The following is a 19,208-nucleotide window of genomic DNA, read 5'->3' as shown; positions in this document are numbered from 1 at the left end:
CTATAGCGGCGGAGCTCATTGACTTCAATGGTGGAGTGGCTCCATTGAAAGCCTATAGCGGCGGAGCCCATTGACTTCAATGGCGGAGTTGCTCCATTGAAAACCTATAGCGGCGGAGCCCGTTGATTTCAATGGGAGAGTGAAAAGCAGAGATTTCTTTTAGCTTTAGCGGAGAATCCTGCATTAAAGTTAATAGGGGATTTTAACTTATTTTTTGTATCTCCGGTCCTGGGGGTCGTGGAAGGCTGAAACTTGGCCACTTTGGCAAAGGTCCTCCGGCATGAGGACCTGGCAAATTTCAGCCCGCTCAGACCCACAGAACGGATTATTTTAATATATGTATGTGTATTAAAGAAATACTGTCTAGCAAGGCTGGTATAAAAGCCTGGGAAAAGTTACTGGCTCTGCTTTATGTTAATATTCAGGGGGGAGACAAGTGGTCTACAATAAACCCTCTGATCAAAGGCTGACCACTCTGATTGTGTACAATAGGGCGGGGGAACGCAGAGCCTGAGTGGTCTGTAAGTGTCATAATTCACACTTACGGACAGAAGGGTGGCCTGACTTCAAAGGAGTCTGCTAGACTTTCAGGCGCCCCAAGGTTAAGGTATGAGGGCTGAAACTCCATATAAACGAGTAAGCCCTATACCCATTGTCTTCGTGTCTTTTCGTGATGTCTTCATCTGAACCTGTATTGCTGAATGAAGTAGCAATCCTGTATCCTGATTGCTCATTGTCCAACCCTTAAGTAAGTGCTAATTCTTGTCTGTTATTTGTATATCTTGTGTGTTCACCTTCTTTAAGGAATAAACTATATTTATTATATCTAAGTCGTGTTCAATTCAACCCAGATATTTTGGTGTGTTTTATAAACCTATCACTAGCTACCGTGACAGGCTTATATAAAACTGATGGCAGCGGTGGGATTGAATTGAACCTGTATTACAGTTTACTGCGGACTGTGTAATACAGTTGGAACTCGGGTGAATTGCGAGTTCCTAAGGCTAAAGATATAGGACACACAGTATACAACATATAACACAAGATATGGCACCACCTCACTGTTCCCCTACTTGTGAGAAGCATTGCCTCCAGAACCCAAGTGCCGGTCATCCGTGTGGCGAGCCGGGCACCGAGACCGGAGGAATGTATCAAGTCCAAGCGGGAACCTGCAGCCGGTAGAGCTGAGAGAGAGGCGGCGATCGGTGAGCACGAAACCCGGCAGGCTGAGCAAAGATCCACAGCTGCAGCCGTTGTAACCACCAAACCGCCCGGAGAGCAGGGAATGGACTCAGTTCCGGGACGGCAGAGACTTGCGGGAGATCGCGGAGACCACGGGAGTCTTACAGCAGGAGAGGTATCGGCCGTTTTCCCTGGAAGAGCTTTCACTGATTTCTGCGTGGGGAGGGATGTGGTCCCAGGTGGAGCAGAATGAGGGCCAGAAGCTGGCGATGTCCCGACCCGCTTACCCCCTCCCTGAGCCCGGCATTCAAGCAACTCCGCTCTGGATTCAGCAGCCTCTTGCGGGAGGTAGTCCACCGGCGGTGGAGAAGCTCCAGAATGAGCCCGGCGCTCGAGCAACTCCGCCTTGGACTCAGCAGCCTCTTGCGGGAGGTAGTCCACCGGCGGCGGAGGAGCTCCGGCAGAAGCGGCGGTGTTACCACTGCAACAAAGCGGGCCACATCAAAGCCCGATGCCCAGACCGTGCGCGGTCGGACGAAGAAGCCCCTCAGGGCAAGCGCTCATGAGCTGCGGAAAAGGTGACCCATTTAGCGGCATCCTCCGATGACTCCCGCCCAGCCGGGGCGACAACCCTTCGCGGGACGTCCCCTGAAGAACCTGGCCGGGCTGCATCAGGAACAGCGGCGGAGAGCGGCGGCCATCCATCTGATCCCGGCGGAGAACAGCGGAGCGGCGGCCGGAGCACATCTTTTCCAGTCATCAGCAGCGGTGCTCGGCAAGCGGTCGTCTTGCTACAGCAAGGTGCTGCGATACCCCTGATCCGACCTGATATGGTCTGGCCAGTGGAAATGCTCCCAGGACACGGGATGCAGGTGGTGGCGGAGAAGCCGCGATTCCAGCATGATGCCGGAGCCGATTTGATTTGGGGGGAGGGTCGGGGTGTGCGGGAGGTGGGTGTTTTACATTGTTTAGTGGAGTCGACGATCCTCAGCGATGACCGGAGCCCCACGATCTACGCTGGCGACCCTGTGCCGAAGCCGGGTGCTGTTGTGGCAGTCACCCGGAGCTCGCCCGTAGCGGCGGCGGAAGAGTCGCGATTCCGGCAAAGTGCCGGAGCCCTTTCTGAGTGGGGGAGGGACAAGGGTTGCGGGAGGAGGGTGGTTCACCTTGTTTGAATGGAGCCGTGTTTCTCCACAAGGACCTGGGACCCATGTCCTGCACCGTTTTCCCTGTGCCAAACCCGGGAGCTGTTGTGGCAGTTGACCGTTGCTTTCTGACGCCGGTGGCGGCCACTCCAGTCCCCCTGCAATCGGGACTTACGAAGGCGGCGGTCTCTGCGGGGACCAGCGAGGTAAGCCAGACCAAATCACAGACTGACCCTGACTTAGTTTTTCCCACGACTGTGTTATCCCCCTGTAGGAACCCTGTAGGAGTGACCGGTGGGTGGCAGGAGATAGGGTTACCAGGGGAGGGGAAGGAAGGGCAGCTTGTAAGGCATCTAGGCTTTCCCATTACCCTGGTGGAGCATCAAGGGAGCTCTCAGTTAAGAGCCCCACTGTTGCAGCCTTGCTATAGGCTGGAGGTATCAGGGGTTGTGGCAAAGTTAGACCACCCCAGGGTTACCTACCAGCCAAGAGCTAAGGCGGGTGCATCCGCACCAGCAACCCTGAGCTCGTCTCCGGTAATGGGGGCACAGCTTCAGGGAGAGGGGCTAGCCCAGTTAGCACCCAGCTTTAGGGTAGGATTGCCTTGGAGATGGGTGGGTGGGCCAGTGGGAACTGGGGAGGAAAGGCAGCAAGTGAGCCAGCTAGATTTCACCATTACCCTGGCAGAGCCTCAGGGGGTCTCTTGGTTTAGAGCTCCACTGTTGTCGCCTGGCTATGGGCTGGGGGTGTCAGGGGCAGTGGCACAGTTAGACCACCCTCGGATTACCTGCCAGCCAGGAGCCAAGGCAGGTGCTTCTGCACCAGTGCCCCAGGGCTCCTCTCCGGTAATGGGGAGGCAGTGTCAGGGAGATGGCCTAACTCAGGTGTCCTTAGTATCCAGGTTAGGACTTGCTAGGGAGAAGCGGAGTGAGGGAAGGCTGCAGGTAGGCAGCCAGCACAAGGTCTCAGTAGGAGAAGAAGGGCTAGTGGTAGCCGGGAAGGAAAAGTAGCAGGTATGGCAGCTAGATTTCCCCATTACCCTGGCGGAGCCTCAGGGGTCTCTCAGATCGGCAACCCCCTGTTGCAGCCTAGCTATGGGCTGGAGGTATCATGGGCAGTGGCAAGCTTTTTCCAGCCCAGGGATACCTGCCAGCCAAGTGCTAAGGCGGTTGCATCTGAAGAGCTGCCCCTGAGCTCATTCCTGGTAAGGGGGAGACAAGGTCAGGGAGGTAGGTGCACTCAGGTAGTCCCTGTGTCTGGGTTAGGATTGCCTAGGGGGGAGCAGAGTGAAGGTGGGCTGCAGGGAGGTAGGCAGCAGGAGTCATCAGCAGTGACTGAAGTGCTGAGCCTAGGGGAGGAGCCTACTGAGGAGGAGGCTCACTGGGCTGGTGCTGCGGGAGCCCGGCATGCGGGTAGTCCTGTCGGCTTATGCTGATGACGTGCTCCTCGTGGCCCAGGACCTACTTGATCTGGAGCGGGCACAAGCGTGCCAAGAGGTCTACACCGCGGCCTCTTCTGCTCAGATCAACTGGTCCAAGTGCTCTGGCATTTTGGTGGGTCCCTTACAGGTGGACTCTTTGCCCCCCACGTTTTGTAATATCTCGTGGGGGAGCGATACTCTCAAATATCTGGGAGTCTACCTGTCTGCTGCGGAGGACCCAGCCCCAGAAAACTTCAGTGATCAGGATCAGGCTTCGTGGTCTAAGGTTGGTGTATATCTATCCCCACCTCAGCCCCGCGGTCCGGTCCAGGTTTGTGGTGAGCACGTACGTTACATAGGTCTAGTATGACCATTTAATTATAATTCATTTTTACACATTTTTGATGTGCTTGGACATTTTCTATATACCCAAAGTCTCAGCCACAATGGTGCCCTTCTCACTGCCATTGAAAGTGCCATGGGTCTTGCTGATCTGTTGTCAACTTAATTTCTGCGTGAGTGTTTCTTCCATGTAAGCTGCTCCGATGTGCATGGCTCTGGATAGGGATGTTATTGCTACTGTTGGTTTGCATACTGAAAAATACTTTCCTATGACACACTCCATTTTTCAGTCCATAGCGTCTTTGAAGGATACAGCTCCTCGACATGCAACTTCATTTTTCCAGCAATCCTTGTGATTGCAGCGTAAACTTTAGGAGGGCTTCCCAAAAACCTGACCAATTTTTCTCAATAGAAATCATCCCAGCAAATCTTTTAAGAACAAGCAATTTCTTGTCTGGCTGTGTCCACTCAGCCTCCATCACCCCCTTTATAACCTTGTGCAGGGGAAAATATCTCATCTTCCTTTGTGAGCCCATGAATAATTTCTTACTTCATGCGTTATTCTTCTGTGTCTTGTAACTCCAGTATTTACCTCATTGCCTTAATTAAGGGGTCTACAAGGTCTAAATTAAAATCCAAATCTTCATCTAACCCCACCTGTTGGGATGAATCCCAATATTCGCCCCCGAATGTTGCTGAAATACATCTGACCCCTCTCAAAAAGAGTCGTCTTGTCTAGACTTGTTTGTGACTGTGACCTTTTGGGAGACTGCTTGCTTGCATGCTCAATCTGCACTATTTTCCTGACTTTCTAAGTGCCTCCGCATACCACAAGCATAATAAAGGAATTCCGTGACTGTCACGACTATAACGTCATCACACATGCCACCTATAGACATGGGGACCACTTCCGATCCTCAGCACTCACGTTGGATGCCATTACCAGCCCTTTAAGGCCTACTTTGGCCTTGTGTTTCACTGATTGTATTCCAGAACACAGACACCTGCAGGTGCTTCAGGGGGGAGAGGCTGACGACTCCTGAATTGAACTGCAAGGTGAGTCCTATTTCAAAATAACAAAACCTACTGCTACGCTGTAGGACAGAAAAAATACTGTCCTGCGTGTATGACGAGGGCCTTATAAACAGTACTAGTACATACAGAAGAGTTCTGTCCTATAGCAGCTTCAGGTGAGGAGCTATCCAATTTGGTACCCACTGCCATGTGTAAAACACATTAAGTAGAATATGTATTAAATATGAGAAAGCCAATGAAATAAGAAAATGTAATTGGTATTGAATTATTTGAGCAGGTGAAGTTAAAGATGAAATTGTACCAAGGGCTGAGCAAATAGAGGGGCTGAGTGTGAAGAGTCACCTGGAAGCCCAGGAGATGGAAAGCCTTGAAGGTACCAGCACAGGTGAGTAGAACAAGTGTGAAGAAAGCAGCTCATGGCCCATATTTCCCCTATGTGCAGAGAAAAATGATTACAATTCAAATTTATGTGTAGGTATGTTCTCAAGGAAATTAGAAAAATTCCTTAGCATTCCTTATTTTAACCATTAGATTACTCTAATAATGTACCTGCTACGGCCCAGGGCATGCCATACCATAGGTCCTTGTGTCATTCCAGGTAAATCATCATTAAAATGCTAGTTTTCTATGGCTTGATCAGAATCCCAAGATCAGAATTCTGTTTGTCACCCTGGGGGAGATCCCCGAACATGTGATTGCTACCAATGGGGATCGCGACCCCGTGAAATCGCGTGGCCCATCTTTAGGAGCATCACCTTTGCCTTACAGGTGGTGATATTATATGGCAGCATGGAGATGCGCCTTGATTTTCTATTTGTTTTGTTTTCACATTCAAGTTCTGAATTGTCTTTGTAGTGATTACATATAGAGAGATGGCAGGCAACACATAATGTGGCATAGAACATATAACCAAACTCGAAAGTGTTACCACCAAAAACCAATACCCCAAATTGTCAAATGATGCTCATCTATCTATATCTATATATTTTTGAAACCATTGTATGTCCCTGTGTCTAGGGGCAATCACATTGGTCCTTTGGCCCATCACTCCGCCTTAGGCCAATCAGATTTGCCTCTCATTGGCTGCCTTGCTTAGCTGGACACACACACACCTCTCTCTCTCTTTGCCTGGCCCTCTGGTCCCCCCCCCCCATCACCCCACCTCACCCGCAACTCACCGGGTAGGGAGTTTAGCGCCGCCGCCGCTCCCATCACCTCACAACCCTCAGGGTCGACGCAGCAGCCCTGCCGCCTCCTTCCACCCTCCTCACAGCCTGCAAACCTGCTTGGCCGCGCACTGCGGGACATGCCGGCGGGAGGAGCAGGGCAGTGGCGGCCGCGACACCTCACCACGTGCCTCCCACCCACCCTGCCGCCTCCCACCCACCCTGCCGCCTCCCCAAGATTCCACTACGCCGGCTCGCTATCTTCAGGCCGCCGCAGCCGCCGCCGCGTGTGGAATGGGGGGGGGTGGTTGGAGGGAATGGCGTCCCGCCCGCTATCTTCATGCCCCCAAAGCCGCCGCACGTGGGGGGGGGGGGGGGCGGGAAGCCGGCCTGAAACTAGCTTCATGCCGCCGCGGTGGGGTAAGATACAGGGGGGAAATGCAGGCCTGCCCGCCCGCTATCTTAAGGCCTCTGCCTGAGGTATGGGGGCAGCGGGGGTAGGGGGGAGATGTCACTAAATAACCCACCCAGTCACTAAATAACCCACCCAGTCACTAAATAACCCACACACCCACCCACACAGTCAATAAATAACCCACCCAGTCACTAAATAAAGGTACTAAATAAAGTCACTAAATAACCCACCCACCCACCCACTAAATAAGTCACAAAATAACCCACCAAGTCACTAACTAACTCAACCACCCACCCAATCACTAACTCACACACACTGACGCACACACACAGTGACACACACCCTCCCTTGCCCCTGCCTTCCCCCTTGCCCCTGCCTTCCCTCCCCTTGCCCCTGCCTTCCCCCCCTTGGCCCTTCCTTGCCCCTGCCTTCCCCCCCCTTGCCCCTGCCTTCCCACCCCCTTGCCCCTGCCTTCCCACCCACTTGCCCCTGCCTTCCCACCCACTTGCCCCTGCCTTCCCCCCCCTTGCCCCTGCCTTCCCCCCCTTGCCCCTGCCTTCCCCCCCCCCTTGCCCCTGCCTCCCCCCCCTTGCCCCTGCCTTCCCCCTTCTTGCTCCTGCCTTCCCCCCTTGCCCCTGCCTTCCCCCCTTGCCCCTGCCTTCCCCCCCCTTGCCCCTGCCTTCCCCCCCTTGCCCCTGCCTTCCCCCCCCTTGCCCCTGCCTCCCCCCCTCTTGCCCCTGCCTTCCCCCCCCTTGCCCCTGCCTTCCCCCCCTTTGCCCCTGCCTTCCCACCTTGCCCCTGCCTTCCCCCTCTTGCCCCTGCCTCCCCCCCTGGACCCTGCCTTCCCCCCTGGACCCTGCCCCCCCCTCCTTGACCCTGCCTTCCCCCCCACTTGACCCTGCCTTCTTCCCCCCCTTGACCCTGCCTTCCTCCCCCCCTTGACCCTGCCTTCCTCCCCCCTGCCCCTGCCTTCCTCCTCCCCCTTGCCCCTGCCTTCCTCCTCCCCCTTGCCCCTGCCTTCCTCCTCCCCCTTGCCCCTGCCTTCCTCCTCCCCCTTGGCCCCTGCCTTCCTCCTCCTCCGCTTGCCTCTGCCTTCCTCCTCCTCCCCTTGCCCCTGCCTTCCTCCCGCCCTTGCCTTTCACCACACACCCCCCTCCTGCCCCTGACTTTCACCCACCGCCCCCCTCCCGCCCCTGCCTTTCACAGACCCGCTCCCCTCCCGCCCCTGCCTTTCACCCACCCGCTCCCCTCCCGCCCCTGCCTTTCACCCACCCGCTCCCCCTCCCGCCCCTGCCTTTCACCCACCCCCCCTCCCGCCCCTGCCTTTCACCCACCCCCCCTCCCGCCCCTGCCTTTCACCCACCCTCCCGCCCCTGCCTTTCACCCCCCCTCCCGCCCCTGCCTTTCACCCCCCCTCCCGCCCCTGCCTTTCACCCCCCCTCCCGCCCCTGCCTTTCACCCCCCTCCCGCCCCTGCCTTTCACCCACCCTCCCGCCCCTGCCTTTTACCCACCCTCCGACCCCCCTCCCTGCTTTCCCCCCGCCCCTGCCTTCCTCCCCCCTTGACCCTGCCTTCCTCCCCCCCTTGACCCTGCCTTCCTGCCCCTGCCTTCCTCCTCCCCCTTGCCCCTGCCTTCCTCCTCCCCCTTGCCCAGCCTTCCTCCTCCCCCTTGCCCTGCCTTCCTCCTCCTCCGCTTGCCTCTGCCTTCCTCCTCCTCCCCTTGCCCCTGCCTTCCTCCCGCCCCTGCCTTTCACCCACCCGCCCCCCTCCCACCACCCACCCCCCTAACCCTCCCACCCACCCACCCGCCCCCTCCCACCCACCCACCCCCCTAACCCTCCCACCCACCCACCCGCCCCCCTCCCACCCACCCGTTCCTGCCTTTCTCCCACACACCCCCCTCCTGCCCCTGACTTTCACCCACCGCCCCCCCTCCCGCCCCTGCCTTTCACCCACCCGCTCCCCTCCCGCCCCTGCCTTTCACCCACCTGCTCCCCTCCCGCCCCTGCCTTTCACCCACCCGCTCCCCTCCCGCCCCTGCCTTTCACCCACCCCCCCTCCCGCCCCTGCCTTTCACCCACCCCCCCTCCCGCCCCTGCCTTTCACCCACCACCCCTCCCGCCCCTGCATTTCAATGCCTTTCACCCCCCACCCGCCCCTGCCTTTCAAATGCCTTTCACCCACCCTCCCGCCCCTGCCTTTCAACCACCCTCCCGCCCTTGCCTTTCACCCAGCCTCCCGCCCTTGCCTTTCAATTGCCTTTCACCCACACCCCCGCTCTTGCCTTTCATCCACCCTCCCGCCCCTGCCTTTCACCCACCCTCCCGCCCCCGACTTTCAAATCCCCTCCCGCCCCTGCCTTTCACCCACCCTCCCGCCCCTGCCTTTCACCCACCCTCCCGCCCCTGCCTTTCACCCACCCTCCCGCCCCTGCCTTTCACCCACCCTCCCGCCCCTGCCTTTCAAACACCCGCCCCCCTCCCGCCCCTGCCTTTCACCCACCTGCCCCCCTCCCGCCCCTGCCTTTCACCCACCCGCCCCCCTCCCGCCCCTGCCTTTCACCCACCCGCCCCCCTCCCGCCCCTGCCTTTCATCCAACCCGCCCCCCTCCCGCCCTTGCCTTTCACCCCCCCTCCCGCCCTGCCTTTCACCCCCCCTCCCGCCCCATGCCTTTCACCCCCCCTCCCGCCCCTGCCTTTCACCCCCCTCCCGCCCCTGCCTTTCACCCCCCCCCGCCCCTGCCTTTCACCCCCCCCCCGCCCTGCCTTTCACCCCCCCCTCCCGCCCCTGCCTTTCACCCCCCCCTCCCGCCCCTGCCTTTCACCCCCCCTCCCGCCCCTGCCTTTCACCCCCCCTCCCGCCCCTGCTTTTCACCCCCCCTCCCGCCCCTGCCTTTCACCCCCCCTCCCACCCCTGCCTTTCACCCACCCTCCCGCCCCTGCCTTTCACCCACTCTCCCGCCCCTGCCTTTTACCCACCCTCCCCGCCCCCCTCCCTGCTTTCCCCCCGCCCCTGCCTTCCTCCCCCCTTGACCCTGCCTTCCTCCCCCCCTTGATCCTGCCTTCCTCCCCCCTTGACCCTGCCTACCTCCCCCCCTTGACCCTGCCTTCCTCCCCCCCTTGACCCTGCCTTCCTCCTCCCCCTTGACCCTGCCTTCCTCCCCCTTGACCCTGCCTTCCTCCTCCCCCTTGCCCCTGCCTTCCTCCTCCCCCTTGCCCCTGCCTTCCTCCTCCTCCCCTTGCCCCTGCCTTCCTCCTCCTCCTTGCCCCTGCCTTCCTCCTCCTCCCCTTGCCCCTGCCTTCCTCCTCCTCCCCTTGCCCCTGCCTTCCTCCTCCCCTTGCCCCTGCCTTCCTCCCGCCCCTTGCCCCTGCCTTCCTCCCGCCCCTGCCTTCTTCCTGCCCCTGCCTTTCACCCACCCGCCCCCTCCCGCCCCTGCCTTTCACCCACCCGCCCCCCTCCCGCCCCTGCCTTTCACCCACCCGCCCCCCTCCCGCCCCTGCCTTTCACCCACCCGCCCCCCTCCCGCCCCTGCCTTTCACCCACCCGCCCCCCTCCCGCCCCTGCCTTTCACCCACCCGCCCCCCTCCCGCCCCTGCCTTTCACCCACCCGCCCCCCTCCCACCCCTGCCTTTCAAACACCCGCCCCCCTCCCGCCCCTGCCTTTCAAACACACGCCCCCCTCCCGCCCCTGCCTTTCAATCACCCGCCCCCCTCCCTCCCTGCCTTTCACCCACCGCCCCCCTCGCCCCTGCCTTTCACCCACCCGCCCCCCTCCCGCCCCTGCCTTTCACCCACCCGCCCCCCTCCCGCCCCTGCCTTTCACCCACCCGCCCCCCTCCCGCCCCTTGCCTTTCACCCACCCACCCGCCCCCCTCCCGCCCCAGCCTTTCACCCACCGCCCCCCTCCCTCCCGCCCCTGCCTTTCACCCGCCTCCCTCCTCCCTCCCACCCCTGCCTTTCACGCACCCACCCCCTCCCGCCCCTGCCTTTCACCCACCCGCCCCTGCCTTTCACCCACCCGCCCCTCTCCCTCCCCTGCCTTTCACCCACCCCTGCCTTTCACCCACCCGCCCCTCTCCCGCCCCTGCCTTTCACCCACCACCTCACACCCCTTCCCATCGTAGCAGGACTGCCACACCGCACTCACCAGCCACTCACCGAGTCACACCCTAGCGGGTCACACACCTCACATTTACTGTGGTGTGTTTACGGATTACATTTTCTTCCATGTTTCTTTTCAACATTATTATACAACATTTCCACCAAATACTCAACCTATTCTTACCCTATTTCGAAATACTACCTATTACGGATTTACATCCCGGGCAACGCCGGGTATATCAGCTAGTAGTGAATGAAATGTTAGATTATAGTGTTATGATACACTCACTGTGAATTTCCTTCCAACAGATGGATCCATGAGCTGGATCCACACTGCAGCCTGTTCAACAGATAGAACAATGGAAAATATCAATTTCCCCTCAGAGGGGAAGTGTCATAAATGCAATGAATGTGGGAGACAGTTTACTTTCAAATCGTATCTTATTAGACATCAGAGAACACACACGGGAGAGAAGCCTCATAAATGCAATGAATGTGGGAAACACTTCACTCGCAAATCTAATCTTGTTGATCATCAGAAAACACACACAGGAGAGAAGCCTCATAAATACAATGAATGTGAGAAACAGTTTACTTTCAAATCTAATCTTCTTGAACATCAGAGTTTGCACATAGGAGAGAAGCCTCATAAATGCAATGAATGTGGAAACCGTTTGCTTACAAGTCCAGTCTTCTTGAACATCAGAGAATACACACAGGAGAGAAGCTTCATAAATGCAAGGAATGTGGAAAACACTTCACTCGCAAATCTAAACTTGTTGAACATCAGAGAAAGCACACAGGAGAGAAGCCTCATAAATGCAATGAATGTGGGAAACAGTTTACTTTCAAATCTGCTCTTATTGTACATCAGAAAACACACACGGGAGAGAAGCCTCATAAATGCAATGATTGTGGGAAATACTTCACTCTCAAATCTTATCTTATTGTACATCAGAAAACACACACAGGAGAGACGCTTCATAAATGTAATGAATGTGGGAAACCGTTTTCTTCCAAATATACTCTTGTAGCGCATCAGAAAACACACACAGGAGAGAAGCCTCATAAATGCAATGAATGTGGGAAACAGTTTGCTTCCAAATATACTCTTGTTGCACATCAGAAAACACACACAGGAGAGAAGCCTCATAAATGTAATGAATGTGGGAAACAGTTTACTTTCAAATCTGCTCTTATTGTACATCAGAAAACACACACAGGAGAGAAGTCTCATAAATGCAACGAATGTGAGAAACAGTTTACTTTCAAATCTAATCTTCTTGAACATCAACGTTTGCACACAGGAGAGAAGCCTCATAAATGCAATGAATGTGGAAAACCGTTTGCTTACAAATCCAGTCTTCTTGAACATCAGAGAATACACATAGGAGAGAAGCTTCATAAATGCAAGGAATGTGGAAAACACTTCACTCGCAAATCTAAACTTGTTGAACATCAGAGAAAGCACACAGGAGAGAAGCCTCATAAATGCAATGAATGTGGGAAACAGTTTACTTTCAAATCTGCTCTTATTGTACATCAGAAAACACACACGGGAAAGAAGCCTCATAAATGCAATGAATGTGGGAAATACTTCACTCTCAAATCTTATCTTATTGTACATCAAAAAACACACAGGAGAGAAGCCACATAAATGCAATGAATGTGGGAAACAATTCAACCGCAAATCTAAACTTGTTGAACATCAGAGAAAGCACATAGGAGAGACGCTTCATAAATGTAATGAATGTGGGAAACCGTTTTCTTCCAAATATACTCTTGTTGCGCATCAGAAAACACACACAGGAGAGAAGCCTCATAAATGCAATGAATGTGGGAAATTCTTCACTCTCAAATCTTATCTTATTGTACATCAGAAAACGCACAGTAGAGAAGCCACATAAATGCAATGAATGTGGGAAACAATTCAACCGCAAATCTAATCTTGTTCACTTTCAGAGAAAACACACAGGAGAGAAGCCTCATAAATGCAATGAATGTGAGAAACAGTTTACTTACAAATCTAGTCTTATTGTACATCAGATAACACAGACAGGAGAGAAGCCTCATAAATGCAAAGAATGTAGGAAGCAGTTTACTTTGAAATCTAGTCTTACTGTACATCAGAAAACGCACACAGGAGAGAATGCTCACAAATGCAATGAATGTGGGAAACACTTCACCCGCAAATATAATCTTGCTGAACATCTCAGAGCACACAGGAGAGAAGCCTTAGAAATGCAATGAATATGGGAAAGACTTCGTTTTCAAATGTAGTCTTATTGTGCATCAGAAAACACACACTGGAGAGAAGCCACATAAGGCTAAAACCCCGCTCCCTCAGTCAGCGCACCCGCACTGCAGACAGGCGTCGCACTGACAGGCAATTGACCGCGATATGCGGTCTGTAGGGAGCCAGGGGGGGGGGCGGCGTGGTAAAACTTGAATGAATATGCAAATCAATATATGATCCAGACTGCATGAGTCTTGAATTATAACTACAGTATATGGATTTCTTCTGTCCTGAAGTGTTCCCACTAGCTGTCACGTGAAGGATATCGTGTGGAAAAACAAACAGGAAAAAAAACCACCACCCCACACACAACACATACATACATACATACATATGCACACACACACACACTTTTCCCACGCAGCTCCTTCCCTGCTCCTCTCCCAAGCCGCCTCCCATCCGTATCACCTCCCCTCCTTCCTTCATTGGCTGACTGCCGCATCACGTGACGCGTCAGAGCTGCAAATCACTAGGAGCTTGCAGCATCGGCCGGCTGACGCGTCACAGCACGCAGTCAGCCAAGTCAGAAGGAGCCAGCGGGGACCTCCACACTGGAGGAAAGGGGCTGGTGGTCCGCGGCCGCGCACGCCACCGGACGCAGCGGGACCAAAGACTAAGTGTAATGACTGTGGGAAATGGTTTACTCACAAATATAGTCATATTATACATCAGAGATTACACACAGGAGAGAAGAAGCCATAATTAATGAAGTGAATGTGGAAAACATTTTGCTACCAAATCTTGTTATACATCAAAGAAACCACACAGGAGAGAAACGTCATACGTTCAATGACTGTGGGAAAAACTTCTAGTAAGTCCGTTCTTAATCGACATCAGATAAATCATACAAGAGAAAAGCCTTATGCTTAAACTTAGTGTGGGAATTGCTTTACTCACAGGTCAAATCTTCTTCAACACCAGACAACTCGTACAGAACAGAAATAATGTGTGCCATAAATGTGGGAAATACTTTGCTTCCAAATCTAATTTTACAGTATATCAGAGAATACACTAAGGAGAGAGACTTACGTTCAATATTTTTAGGAAAGCTGCTTTTTATTGCATCAAAAATCACAATGTATTTTTTCCCTAAATGTGTGAAATGCTTTTCTGAAAACTCAAGTCTTGCACACCAGGCAAACTCATACAAGAGAGAAATGGAACTTCCCATGGCATATTATTTTTTCCCTCACCTTGCAAGTCTTGTCACACACCAGCGAACACATGGAGTAGAATCTGTGTGATTGTCCCACGTGGGAAAAACTTTATTGATAAAATATTTCTGTGCATCAAAAAAGCCACATAAAATAAAAGACTTGCTACAGTAGTAAATCCCCACATGGATCACAGAAAACCTGTTCATGATAGGAAACCCTGGATTTAGTTATTTTTTTCTAGAATGTTCAATTTGCACTTATTTTCTGCAAAAATGTCCTGATTAACAAGAAATAAAGAAAATGTTTGGGAATTGTTCCATTTTGTTTTGATCTCAAAGTTGTAGATGCTGGGTTAGTCCCAGAGAAATGTAGATATTAGATTGGGGAAGCAATGTAAACTAAAATGTTATAATCTATGTAGAACTGTCATTATAGTTAACTAGCTTTTGCACCCGGCTTCACGCGGGGAATGTAATATTGAATACATGTCCCCTCGCCCCTGCTGCCTGCACATCTCCCTGGGCCCACCCCACACCCCCCTCTCCCCTCTCCCCCCCCCCCACTGCTGGATGTAGTGCGGGTGAGATTTGTCTCTGTCTGTGTATGTGTGTGTCTGTCTGTCTGTGTGTATATGTGTGTGTCTGTCTGTGTGTGTCTCCCCCTGCTGCCGGAACATGTCCCCGCCCCCCCTCTCCTCCTGCTGGCGGTACATCTCCCCGCGCTGCTGTGGGTCCTCTCGCTGCCGGCACATCTCTCCCCCCCGTTGGTCCATCTCCCCCCGCTGCTGGCACATGTCCCCTCTGCCCGAGGGAACATCTCCCCCGCTAGCTGGCACATCTCCCCCCCCCTGCTGGTGCATCTCCCCCCATTATCTGGCACATCTCCCCCTGCTATCTGGCACATCTCTCTCCCCCTCCCCCAGGCAAGGATACGCCCCCTCCCTTAGTAGCCATGCCCCCCCACCCCCTGCTCTTGCTGTAACATTACGTCTGTCCAGCCAAGTGAAACTTAGAATGTCCATAACTTGGGAGGTGAGTGACATTGGAAGCTCAAAATAGTTGCGTTGACCTACAAATCCGCAGCAGAATGTAGAATGAAAGTTTTGTGGTGCTACGTGGCGTCGTTTGTTAGATTTTGATGCTTCTGACATACAAATAAACGGAAAACAGGAATTCAACTTAGAATTATAGTATATGTGATCATTCATTTACTTTATTTTACACGGTAACAATTAGGGACACTTCTACTGATAAAAATAAAGTGTTACCCTATCAGTTATTTGTTTCAAGTCCCAGAGATTTTCCTACATCAGGGAATGTTTTAGAAGTTATTGTATTGATCAAAAAAGAAAAATGTTGAGTGTTCCATGTTTTGCTTTCAATCTATAATAAACATTTGTTTTCCTTATGTTTTTGTTTTCTGAACTTTTTTTCCTCTATGGAAATGGGAAAGGCTTTTTTTTTACAATAGGATAGTGTACAGTATATGAATCAATAGTTTCCTCCTTTAACCTTTGAAAACGTAACCGACACTCACCACTGGGGTACCCTGCTTCAGCACAGCCCGGGAACGAAAGCGAGTATCACGGTAGACCAGGTCTTATCTACACATTAATACCGGGATCCTGCCTTGAGCACACAAGTTGGGTAAAATAAATTGTAATTTATTTCTTTTCAGACAGACACACAAATCTTCACAATATACACTCAATAAAACACTGGGATGGGAAAACGAAAACAAATGTCCTTGGAACAAAACAATGTCTCTGGGCACCCATGCACGCATGCAAGTGGGTGCGCAAAAGATCCGTGTAGCAGTTCCTGGCTAGGATGCAACTTGCCAGCCCTATATCTCAGCCAACAGGAAAAAGTTTGTTCAGCCCTTACAGGGTTCATTCGGGAACCCTTAGGTCTAATTAATTCCAGAACAGGGGATGATCCTTGGTTATGATATTATTAACCCCTCAAACTCCAGAACCGCAGACGCTGGAACTTGGTGAAATCGTTGTTACATCAGGTGAATCTGACTGGGACTGGGCTGCAGGCATTTTTATAGTGTTCAGCGTCCTATACTTAACATATGCACCCAATCCCGCACGTGGTAATATTTTCCCCACCTATCCCCGACTTGCCAGTACTTTGCAGAAAGGGGTGGAGCTGCCTCCCGGTTTGCACAGAGCATGTGTCAACTTCACACCTGAGCACCTTAGCATACTGGGGTCAGCCCCTTACCTGGCAACACTGATTCTGGGGTTTGGCCACCAAGTGTGAAGTACCCATACTTTACACCGGTATCTGGCACTCAATATATCCCGGCCATCTTAACACTAGTATGCATTTAGCGTAGGGACCTGCTAATGAGACTTACCTTGACGTGGTTAGCAGGCTTGGCATTATTTGATCAAAGGATGTATACCAAAAGTCTCCTTTTTTCTTATAGGTATTTACACCATACATATATTTATATTCCCCATTGATTGCTATCCCAAAGGGAGAAGCGCAGGGATTCACTTTCTGTTTTGCACTCAATATATCCCGGCCATCTTAACACTTAGGATTGCTGAGGCTTTTCAACTCTGGACTTCTCATAGACATTGAGGCACCCTCTCTGCAGGGTGTCTTTGAAGCACGGAGTTGAGAAATCCCTCAGTTCATTCACCCTTAGAATATTTGCATGCTAAAGGATTTTTCCCGGGCTCACAGAAAAAAGTTTTCCTGTCTTCACATTTAAAACCAACAGTATAACACAGTTTATTAATACAGTATGTTCTGCTTGTGCCACTACTATAAACTTTATATGTGTGTGTATGGTTTCTTTATTCCTCACAGCACTCCAAAAATTAGAGTGCTAGCTTATTCCAATCGCGAGTTAGCTTATTTAATTGAAAGGGCTACGATGTGGTTTTGTGGTTTAACCCAATTCTCACGTCAATTGACTTTCCCTCTTTCAAGTTATGAAGCTAACAAGGTAGCGGATACATTTTGACAAAAAACACTTCAGCTAGACCGCAAACCACTTACTCAATTAACCTTGCGGTTGCGAGGTCGAAAGCTTAGAAAGTGATCCCTATACTTTCAATGCGGCCACCCATACATAGCCACGTGTCTTTAATCAGCGCTTGGTTTAGCGCTTATGGCTCCCTCTTGTGTCTCAAAACCAATTAGCACAGTTTGTATACATTCCTATTACTGCAGCAAGAGAATGAGCTGCAACATGAGGACAATAAAGACGGAGTAGGGGGAAACATGTCAGTGTGGTGCACATACGGTTAACCCCTTCCATCCCAATGCGATTTAGAGTTAATAAGCCAGGTAAAATGCTTTTATTAAAGGCCTAATTAAGCCCTCTATCGCCACACCTCCCCCAACTCAAAGCGCAGGCTCTGCCCTGACCACCTCGTCCGGTGGTTGGGCTGGCCTGGCAGCTCTTGAGGTTGTCAGTGCATGAGGATTGTCCTGGTGGGAAAGGCCATCAGCATTGCCATGCTCACTGCCCTTATAGTGTTGAATTGTGAAGTCGAATTCCTGCAATGCAAGACACCAGTGCAAGAGCTTGGCATTTTCCCCCGACACCCTCTGCAACCAACTTAACCGGTTGTGGTCCGTGATCACTGTGAATGACCTGCCGTAGAGATAGGGTTGAAGCTTCCTCAGAGTCCATACAATGGCCTGACACTCCTTTTCAATTGTGGCATATGCCACCTCTCTGGGTAGCAGCTTGCAGCTCAGATATACCACTGGGTTCACTGCCCTCCTCCCCCAATTGGCTGAGTAAAGCACCAATGCCATAGTCCGAGGCATCAGTCTGCACCAAAAACTTTTTTGAGTAATCGGGGGCAGCTAGGATGGGGCACTGACCAATGCAGTCTTCAGTGCCTGGAAGGAAGCTTCACAGAATGGAGACTAGACAACGTGCACAGACAGTCGCTTTTGGGTCAAGTCAGTCAGGGGTTTTGCTACAGCACTGTACTGAGGGACAAACTTTCTGTAGTAGCCTGCGGTGCCTAAGAAAGCCATAACCTGTTTCTTGGTCTTGGGAACGGGCCAGTGCACTATTGCTTCCACCTTGGCTGGCTCTGGCTTGAGGTGCCCGCCACCCACCCTATGCCCTAGGTATAGTACTTCTGCCATCAATACTAAACACTTGGTGGGTTTCAAACTGAGTCCCACTTCCCTAATTCTGGTTAGCACCGCAGCTACATGCACTAAATGTGAGTCCCACGAATTGCTAAAACACTGCAATGTCGTCCAGGTATGCCCTTGCAAACCCCTGCATACTCTCCAGTATCCAATTGACCAGGCGTTGGAGGGTAGCCGGTGCATTCTTCATCCTGAATGGCATCACTAAGAATTCATAGAGGCCACTCAGGGTAATGAATGCTGATTTCTCCCTAGCCTCCTGGGTCAAGGGGATCTGCCAGTAACCTTTACTGAGATCCATGGTGGTCAGATACTTTGCCCCCACGAGCTCATCTAGTAACTCGTCCATGCAGGGCATGGGATAGGCACCTGACACCGTCCCCACGTTGAGGTGCCGGTAGTCCACACAGAACCGGGTGGTCCCATCCTTCTTAGGTACCAGGACTACCGGAAAAGCCCAAGGGCTCTGGGATCGTACAATTACCCCTATGGTCAGCATCTCTTCTACCTCTCTATACTGCCCTTAATCTCTGCTGATACCCGATAGGCATGCTTATGCAGAGGGCGCAGGTCACCCGTGCGTACTGGGTGATCTGTGATATGTGTCCTGCCCGGCTTATCCGTGAGCAGAGTCTTAAACTGACCTACAGTAACATAGTCCTGGCTTCTGCTCGCTGCCTGACACTCAACTGGGACCCTATCTTCACCTGCTCTACAGTACCCGTCTGCCTAGCCTCCCCTAAGAGACCTAGCAGAATGTTGCCCGCCGGATCTCCCATCGGTGGGCTACAAATGGCCAGCACCGATGCC

The 19,208-nt window shown here is 52.8% G+C and overlaps 1 protein-coding gene across 1 annotated transcript in view; it reads left to right on the top strand.

The window, feature by feature from the left end:
- LOC142471200 (uncharacterized) overlaps window positions 1-15,666 on the top strand; it is a 47,393-nt gene extending 31,727 nt beyond the window's left edge. Inside the window, 5 exon segments of the mRNA XM_075577996.1 lie at window positions 5,402-5,509; window positions 11,116-11,469; window positions 11,472-12,438; window positions 12,440-12,697; window positions 12,699-15,666. Coding sequence (XP_075434111.1) covers window positions 5,402-5,509; window positions 11,116-11,469; window positions 11,472-12,438; window positions 12,440-12,697; window positions 12,699-13,056 — 2,045 coding nt within the window. The 3' untranslated portion in view covers window positions 13,057-15,666.
- Window positions 15,667-19,208: the final 3,542 nt, after the last annotated feature.

The sequence above is a fragment of the Ascaphus truei genome, chromosome 20 (genome assembly GCF_040206685.1).
Source record: "Ascaphus truei isolate aAscTru1 chromosome 20, aAscTru1.hap1, whole genome shotgun sequence".
Taxonomy (NCBI): domain Eukaryota; kingdom Metazoa; phylum Chordata; class Amphibia; order Anura; family Ascaphidae; genus Ascaphus; species Ascaphus truei.
The sequence above is the reverse complement of the archived record's forward strand: the minus strand, read 5'-3'. Positions and strand labels throughout refer to the sequence as shown.